Source organism: Penaeus vannamei, chromosome 5 (assembly GCF_042767895.1).
Source record: "Penaeus vannamei isolate JL-2024 chromosome 5, ASM4276789v1, whole genome shotgun sequence".
NCBI classification, from domain to species: domain Eukaryota; kingdom Metazoa; phylum Arthropoda; class Malacostraca; order Decapoda; family Penaeidae; genus Penaeus; species Penaeus vannamei.
In genome coordinates, this window is record NC_091553.1 from 41224226 (window position 1) to 41234225 (window position 10000).

Below are 10000 nucleotides of genomic sequence, written 5' to 3' on the forward strand. Positions count from 1 at the left end.
CGCCATCAGATGTCAGTTGTTGTGAGGGCGAGTGCGAGGAAGCAGACACGGATTGCTTCCCTTCTTTGATTCCCTTTATTCTTGTGTTAGTGGACAGCGCAGTGGACTAACATGTCTGCATTATTTGCCTGTTCCCGCTGCTTCAGCCGGCACCCGTTCGAGGAACTTTCGCAAGGGCAGCAACTGTGCAAGGTGAGTTCATTGTTAGGACCGAAGCTAGCAGATTTTAAGTTCGTCACCGGTGGCCAAGAAAGGATGTCGCTTCTCACGAGCTCAGATGCATCAATCGGCCTCAACGATGGACACTCGAATGCTCTAAGATGCAACACGTAATATTAGTAAGGATCTTAGCACAAAGGGATTCGTAAGTGTTCTGGATAAGTGGAATGGAGGGAAGACATCGCGTCTCTTTTCTTCCCCGTGCCAAGACCGTTTACACTAGGCAAATAGGCCGATTTGTTTACCCACTGTCAAATTATTAACTCCTGTATATTTTTGGAGACCAGTTTACGACCTCAAAATCCGATATAACGGATTACATGCAAGATCCAAGTAACTTTCAGCAAGAGAGATGAACTCTTTGTGTAGTTGTGCTTTATCTTTGGATTCGATAATGCCTTATTTATCTTCAGACTTTTCTTTGTCCAAGTCTATGAAAAGCTTGTAATCTGATTATGCAAGATTATGGTGTAGGGAATTGCCACTATTATTGAAATGGCAAGGTTCCTTTTATTGGTTAAATTTCCAAATGTAATACCTTTTTTCCAATCCAAACCCATTCAGTTTTGCTAAATGGGAAGTTGTATTTGTATTTGGAATTTTAAATTATTCAGCCATTATCATAAGACATTTGCATATCTTAGGGAAGTTAGAGGATATTCTAAATCCTATGAAAAAGGGTCTCCTTACCCTAATTGGTTACTTAATGACCTTTACTTAAGATAAATACTTAAGGTAGATAATTGGATATTAAGTCACAATGCCATGTCTTGGTTAGGGAATGATTCATAGGCCTATATGTGTCAGATTAGATATGGGTTGAGGTTAGGTTACGTTGCAATGTTATGAAGAATAGGAAAATAGTCTTGCGGAATAGCAGCTAAGTACCATTGAAATAGATAATTTACAGTATTTATTTTTGAATGTTAAATATTGAGAAAACACTATCTGCAGCTTTCAAAATAACTGTTGTGCTTGTATAATTCACGTAAAACTGCACAGTTAATGATGAAATGCCTTAAATTCTGTAGTGATCTCAATGCTTCACGTTCCTTGCTGTTGCTAAGGTAGACTGTTTCTTTATATGATGATAATATACTGACTTACGGAGACCATGCTGATAGGTGCAAGACCAATAACCAGGTAGACAGGCATGTGTCTCTTCAACATTTACCTGTTAAACATTGAAATTTACTAATTATGTTAAACATTGAAATTTACTAATTATTTCCCAAACTCTGTCTGCCTAGGGATGGTGTTAGCATTATATATTTGACGGGGGTGGGGGGTTCTGTAGAAATTTATTTCAGAAATCAACTTCGTCTCATTCATTAATGACTCTTTACCAGTGATGTTGCCCATATCTAGAATATATTTTAAAGTAAATATCGAGGGAGTAAGAGCTAGGAATTTTAACTGTGGAAGTACGTGTTCTTTATAATTGTTTTTGGTACACTTTTCATTAACACAAACTACTTTTGATTTTCCCAGACTTTAAAGAAGGGATATAACCTTGAGCAATTAGGTCTAAGTCGCTCATTTTGTTTAGCTTACCAGGAAAAATAAAATACTGACCACGTAACTCATTACTGCAATATCCCAAGTAGTTTGTGTTCTATGTGCTTGTCAGATTTATAATTTGCAAATTATCCGTGTCCGCTGATACACATTTATGCTTTTTAAGTCTTTTAAGTCTTTTATTAATGTTATACTCAATTTGATAATTCTTTCCAGTATGGATGCACTTGTCAGAGACTAAGTCCTCAACTCCACTTAAAAAAATATATTCATTAATTTAAGTTGCCATGACTGGGTGTGTCCTTAGGGCACTGCCCAAGGGGAGGATTGATGGAGGGCTCTACCCCCCAACACACCTTGGGAAACATAGTCTTCACCTTGGTATGCATGGCAAGATAGAGCTGAAGCCTGGGAGCACCGAGTGGACTTGGGTTGAGATGGCGCTTTCTTCAATCTTCTTCCTTTATTTGTGGCATTACCGTTCTTGGCCAGATTATTCTTTGTACCGATGACTGCAACTTTTGGTCCTTTACAAGAATATTGTATTCAAATTGCTCTAACTTACTGTCCAAACCCAAAAGATTAACCCTTAATTTATATATACAATTCTTTGGAATGATCAGCGCATCATGCATTTCAGTAACTATTCCAGTTTTATATCAGAGCCTATCAGTTGCTAGAAAAATTAAAGAATCAAGTAATCCAGACAGTAGAAAGAAGTGAACAAAATTTTGAAGTTTCCAGATGTCAAGGTATTTGGTTTATTATCTTATGGTATAAACGCGGCTCTGTCTTGCTGTACATACCAAGGTGCAACCCTCCATCAATCCTCCTCTTGGGCACACCTAGGCATGGATAGATTAGGTTTGTTTATTGGTCAGTACATTTTTGGGGTGGTTTGGAATGTGTGAATTTCAGTAGATTTTGCTGAAAGGCGAGTTGGGTTCCTGTAGAGTTTTTTAAATTTTGGTACATTGGTCTGTAGAATTTCTAAGATGCTGGGTTCATCTGTAGAGTTTCAGTGGCCGATTTTAAATGTTTTTTGTGCTGATTTTACACATTTTTTCCTCAATTCATCTTATTTAAGCCTGTTTTACCCCATAATTTCCCAGATATACTTCATGTTCATTTCTTTACTTTATCATTAATTTATTTATTGTTCTTTATTTATTTCCTTAATATTTTTTATGAAAGTCATGAGTGACATTGGAAGAAAAATCAACTCTTATTTCAGTTTTTATCTATATCCTTTCCTGCAATATGAAGGAATCAGTAGCTAAAGAATAAGTCTTTAGTAAATTTTGTCATCTATCACAGCTGTGTATTCTACCAGTTAGGGTCTATACAACATCTCTCATGCGACCATTGTTAAATAGGTGGTAAATGTTTATCATGTTGCCAAATGCAATCTTTTTTTCTCAATTATTATAATGCGAATTTGTACTTTTATATCACTGTGCAACCCACCATAAGATATGAAAAGCCATCTTGGATATTGTATTCCAAAATACTGTGTAACAGTAAAAAAATAACCAATACAGTAAAACAGCTAGACATCAATAGCAGCCATTCCCAATACCTCCGATCACAAAAAGGTATTGGGTGTCGCATGACGTGCCAACACCCGAGTTTCTACTGGAAAAGATAGCACGTGTTTCAGTGACCGACTGAATCCATACAGAAGGGTTGTTGTTAGATTGGTGATACATATTGAAAATTATTTATTTTGATTTGAAGGCTGTAATGAGACTTGTCAAATTTATTTAGTTTTTAGCAATACCTTTGGCTAATGTTAGATTGCTAGATTGTTACAAACCAACAATAAAGTGAAGAAAGTTTATTCATTGTCTGTTGTTATTTGGGGTGTTTCTCTAAATTCCTGATATTTGCATTATTATTCTGTGATGATTGTATATATATATATATATATATATATATATATATATATATATATATATCCACTTATGAATTATAATGCTGAACAGTATCACTACATGTGCAATTGATGTCATAGTTATTCATGGACAGCTTTGGTTATATACAAGATATTAATGAAAAAATATAAGGTATTTCTCCATTCTTAGTTATAGTATCTGGGTAGAACATAATGAGTTGCAGGGAGCTTACATTATCATACAAGAAGGAATTAAAAATGAAGATTACAAGAGACCTGATCACATCATTTGCCAATGTGGGTGCTTGTACCATTTGACCTCCAGACTAAAAAAAGTTGTCCAGTTCAAGGGGAAAATGAGTATTAGTAAAAAAGAATTTCAACATTTTATAACATTTATAAATGTGTAGAATATCACCTGATTAGAAAATAGGAGTCTTGGTCAAGTTCCTGAGCTTGGATGCACTATAGTAAAGGATGACCAATTTGGTCAAAAAGGCAATTCAGTCTTTATATATTTTTTCTTTCTATTCTTTTTTTCCATCATCTCCGTGTTATCATCTGTGCTCATCAAATCTTTTGTAACAAAGGTTTTTGGAGAAGCCAAGCAAAATAGAAATATTGGTTTTAGTAACGTGTGAAAAGAAAATTAGGTTGATAGATGAGATTTTAACCCCGTGCCGCTGTGGATTGTATGTGTGTAAATGCCTTTTGAGTGAGTGGTGGACTAGTGGATAGAGCGGCAGCCTTACGGTATGGCGGCGTGGGATCAAATCCCAAACAGAGAGGTTATATATTCACAAGTAAGAATAGATACTTAAGGAAAGAATTTACTTCAAAATTAATTTAAAGATTGCCAGATTTTAAGTTCATTTTGAATAATCCACTCACACTAGGTGACTTGAACTATACCATATATTGGGTGGCAAGTATGCCTCCCAAGGGTGGGTAAGCCTGTTCTTAATTGTCTCCACTTCAGTGTTGTTTGCTTGTTGGGCTTAGACTGTGGTCATGTAGGAGTTACAGGCTTGCAAAAGTAGGGTATAAGTCTTACAAGGCATTTTTTGTTATCAATCTTGTTATTGGTAGAAAAACCCCACAATGCACAAACTAGATTTATTGAAATAAGTGGGACAACAGTTTCGGGTCTTGTTATTGTTAAAGATTTTTTTTGTTTGAACTTTATCAGTCATACTCGCCTTTTGCACCTAAGTATTAATCGCAAATTGCTGATGATTACATAAAGTAAAGGCAATAGTAATGTCTCTATGTGGAAGTCTAGTTATTTTAAGTAAATTTCATAGGTTACTGATTAGTTCTTTTAGTTTCTCTTTTCTTTTGACAACGACTATGTAGTCTCTTGTAAAATCTTGGTCAAGACTTTTAGGCTGCAGGAGTTGCAATGTTAAATTTGCAATCAAACGATGGGTATGCTTTCACAAACACAGGTCTGTGGTAAATTTATTAAAAGTGGCTTATTTTTGTAGGAGATTAAAACTCTCACAAATGGTTTGAGACCAAACATATAAATAACAATTAGATTATAACACTACCAGTACTGTGAAAAGGAGAACCTGGTATAACCTCACAGATTTTTAGTAATACTGGTAAGCAACTCTAGATTAAACATCACGGGTAGAATTAAGTGTTAAAAAAAAAAAGTGTCACTCAAATTTCATTTCTAAAGTAAGGATCATTGCCAAAGAAGTATACTATCAATATGAATATATATTTGTAGACTGTAGGCAATATTAAAAAGAATTTGATTGTTAAAATCTGTATATATGTTTATATATATTTTTACAAAGATATTTATATTTTTATTTGAAGAGTAAACAGATGTAATATATCTTTGTCTAATTTTTTCAGGAGTGTAGAGGTTCGTTTCCTATTGTAAAATGCACATACTGTCGAAGTGAATTCCAGCAGGAAAGGTAAGGTTCTCTTAGACTGTAATTCATATCATGATTTTGGATCACTTAATGGTACAACACATTGAGACTTACCAAGGTCGATTTGATATGCAACTTACTTTATAATCATCCACTAACTTTGCTTTTCATGTTAAGTCAGGTTTTCTACTTTGACTATGAAAACTCCTTATATTGGACAGTGTCCTGTATGATGTCAGACTACTATGATATTTGTGTTATATGATAAGCTTTTGGATGATTATAACTTTTTTTCTGGAAATGCACACTAATTTGTGTACCTGTTGCTCACTCTTAAAAGATCCAATATTATATGTTTGAAGGAGATGAATATGTGACCCCCTTTGCATGTATTTCACTATATAGAATTGAGTTTCCATTTCCATTTTGGAAGATTGCAGTAAATAGACAGCTTAACCCTTGGCTCCTGGGTAAGGATTAGAGTAATTTGATATATCATGAAATATGATATTTACATTACATATATTTTTCCTTAACTACTAATTAGTGTTTGTGTCAGTTTTGTTTTTTATTTATTTTTGGTTGATGAATTCCTATTACATTGCATTTAATGACAAGCTTTGTGTGGAAACCTTACTCTCCTATTCCCTGTAGTTTTATATGATAATTTTGTTATTAATAAAGGTTACAAGTTAAAAGGTTTATAATAGTTTTATAACATTTTAAGTATACATTTTAAGCTGGGTAAGCCGTGGCTTGTAAGGTTATCTGAAATATAAATAATAAGAATATATGGGATATTTATGTTTTGAGGTTAGGATAAGCTTTTCATTTACATGAAAACTAGTAGGTGTTGATTCCCATTTAATGCATGTGTGGGCAGACTATTTCACAATGCTCTGTGGCTTTCAGCAAGAGCAGCACCGTCACTATCTGCAAGAAATGCGAGTCTATGGTGAAGCAACATGGCAAACCATCAGCATGTGAATACTGCAATGTTATAGCTGCCTTTATTGGTAACAAATGTCAACGATGCACTAACTCAGAGCGGAAGTATGGACCCCCACTTACTTGTGATCAATGCAAACAGAAATGTGCATTTGACAGGAAGGATGTTGATAAAAAGAAGGTGAGATGAACTACATGTAATATTTTACTAGCCTAAAAAGAAATGTACAATAGAGTTGTGATATATATTTTTTTCAACAACAAAAAATGTCAATGTATTTTCTTCTAAGGAATGATAATTATGATATAGTTTTTATATAATTGTTGTGGTAATATTTCTGTTATAGTCTGATAATGGTATGGTACTGGTCATACTAATAGCTTATTAATGGTGAACTAGTGCCTTGAACAAGAAATTAGGTAATGTCATGAGTAGTAATGCAGATTTCATAAAATGCTGTGACTTTGATTATACTAGTAAAGCTTTATTCTCATGCCATTGAGCATATTTGAGTTCAGGTACGACTGAATACTTGTCTAACTTTTGATTTATTTCACATAAACTTAACATAAAATTAATACTAATTTTGATATAAGCTACAAAAAACTACTTGGTGTACCTGTTAAAAAGCCTGTTCTCTTTTATATATGTATATTGCACATGTATCTAATAATATTGAAAGGCCTGTAATAATGGTACCTGAACTATATCAGATCATTATGATGTGTTAAGAATTTAGTTTGATGGATTGAAATAAGAAATTGCTGCTATGACAAGCTTCCTTCATATGAAGTAAAAGTATGTGAAGGATGCTGATATTGAATTCTATGTTTGGGGTAGAGACAGACATAAAATATGGTCTCTTTTTGGCATTGTAATGTTAGGTATTTGCAAAAATACCTAAAAGAGGCTAGTTGGGCAAAGATGAATTTAGTATTTGTAAGTCTGGCCCTTGGAAATTGACATTTTTGAAAGAATTATTCCACAAGAATATTTCAAAGGAGCAAAGACTATTTACCCGGTTGTGTCAAGGCGATCACATAGCTGAAAATATAGGCAGTGGGTTACGTAAGTGGCCTCTCTCCCAGGCATGCAGCGCGTAGGCCAGGCACCCCTGAACACTTATGAGCGGTAACAAGACTGTGCCTCCCCTTTGCAAAGTTATTTTCTCCATTTTCCAATCTCTATATTTGTCTTTTGATTTGCTTTATCCAGATGGTAATAGATTATTTTCCCTGTACATACTCCATATCACATCTCTATGTAGTAAATAGCTTGGTGCAAGAAAAACAAATAACATTTTGTTATTTGTTTTAATGTTTATTTTTTCTTAATTTTCAACTTACTGCAATACAACCTGCACCACCAGTCATAGTGCTCTTCCAGGCACAGCTTATGTACATTACGTTCCACACGCTATCGATAGGAATAATGCAAAAGCCCCCTTCTAAATGCCAAATGAGTCTAATCACATTCCAAGAGGATTGTGCACTCGTGGCATGTCTTTTCCGTCACCTTGGCCTTTGCTCATGATGATCATAGGGGTAAGAAAAATGTGGACTCATATGAGAAACACTTCATTTTGTAGCTGAAGTATTTGCAATAGTTTTGTGTAAATAGGGTATATCTAATAATGGCTAAACAGTTGATTTTGGACATTCTAATATTCTCATGTCATATTTTTTATGGGAAATGTTAATTTTGGTAATGAATTGTATATATTGATATTTATATAATATTCTTTTATTTTCAATGTTTTCATATGTTGGATTAGTATGTTGATATGTTCATCTGTATTTCATTAGTCTTATAACAAATATACCAAAAGTTGACCAGAACTAGATAGCACCAAGTGCAGATGGTCAAAATTTCATCTCAGAATATGAAAGTCTGTCATATGTTTAAGTAAGAAAGTGAGCAGCCCCTGTGTTATCACATGATTTCCTAGTCTTTAAATTTTATTATTGTTATTGTTATTATTTTTGTTGTTATTGTTATTGTTATTATTATTATTATAATTATTATTATTGTTATTATTATTATTATTATAATTATTATTATTATTATTATTATTATTATTATTATTATTATTATTATCATCATTATCATTATTATTAGCATCTTAATCAGCTTCAGCATTATGGCTATTATAATGATGTTAACAATACTGTTGGCAGTAAAAGATAAGAACTAGTCCTAAACCAAAACAAGGACATACAGAAAAATTTAAGGAAATGTGCAACTCAGGTTTACTGTATTGAAATATAAGTAATTACTGCCGTGGGCTCAGAACAACTTCTTTTCCAAGCAGTAATTATTCAGAAAATTATATGAAGAGTCATATATATTCTTGGAAAGACAAGGACACTTTCAAATAGTCCTCATATGTATCCAGTTGCCAAATATCATGAAATATTTTTGCACATACACTTTGGTCGGGTATCATGGCTGTTTAACCCCTTTTAACCCAATAACGAAGGGTAAAAAATTTAGCATTGACAGTTTCCCCTATTAGCACCTGGCTCGTTTAGTAGTTTGTGGGTAATATTAGATACCTAAAAGCTTGTATTTTGATACAATTCCTATGAATATAAAACTTTTGAATATTTACCTTCAATTTAGGTACTATAGCCTAAAAGTTTTACCATAGAAGTGATGCTGCTATTATCAGAGAAAAATAAGCTCTGTCCAATGAGCTTGATGCCACTTGCTAATTTGTCAGTAACAATCATGGCATGCATGTACATGTCACCTGCTGGGGAGGGATCTTTCAACCCTTTGGATCTGGTTGCATCATGGAAATCACGGGGCTGAAAACTCAGGTTTCGTAAGTAACCAATAGCTCGGGCATGTGGTGCATAGACTGGGCACGCATGAACACCTATGAGCGGTGACAAGACTCTGTGCCTCCCCATTACAAAGTTATTTTGTGTAACCTTTTTTAGCTTAATTGCCATTTTCCAATGTCCATATTTGTCTTTTGATTTGCTTTATCAAGATGGTATTTACTTATTTAACTTGCACAGACTCCATATCATCTCTATGTTGGATATAAATCAGTGAAAAAAAGAAAAGAAAAAAAAAGGAACATTTGGTAATTTGTGTCGTATATCATTTTTTCATAGTTTTCAATTTTATGTAATACAACCTGGGACGCCAGTCAAAGCGGCCAGGAATATGGTGCGCAGCAAGGAAAAGACGTCCTCCCTGGAGCCAACGCTCTTCCAGTCACTGTTTATGCACATTCCACATTCACTTATCGACAGAAATAACGCTAAAGCCCACTTATAAGCATAAAAGGAATCAAATCCAAGAGGTTTGTGCACTCTTGGCGAGTCTTTTCCGTCACCCTGGCCTTTGTTCATGACGGCAGTTCGTGTCACCCAGGCTGCGGCCAGTTTGCCCGATTGACGGCATTTTCACCTCACTGGCCCCTCAGGTCAATTTTTTTCCATGACGCGACCGCAACGTCATCTGGGTCCAATGGGTTGATACAAGTTCTCTAAATAAAAAGATCTCAGGATTCTT

At 34.4% G+C, this 10000-nt stretch overlaps 1 protein-coding gene across 3 annotated transcripts in view; it reads left to right on the top strand.

The window, feature by feature from the left end:
* Window position 1: 1 nt before the first annotated feature.
* Window positions 2-10000, top strand: part of LOC113815828 (protein FAM76A) — a 28342-nt gene continuing 18343 nt past the window's right edge. Inside the window, exons 1-3 of one of the 3 annotated variants that reach the window (XM_070122121.1) lie at window positions 2-192; window positions 5501-5565; window positions 6436-6652. In XM_070122121.1, the coding sequence (XP_069978222.1) occupies window positions 112-192; window positions 5501-5565; window positions 6436-6652 (363 nt within the window). In that variant the 5' untranslated portion in view covers window positions 2-111. The remainder of the gene's footprint in view (window positions 193-5500; window positions 5566-6435; window positions 6653-10000) is intronic. The other 2 variants (XM_070122122.1, XM_070122123.1) reach the window with 2 other exon arrangements.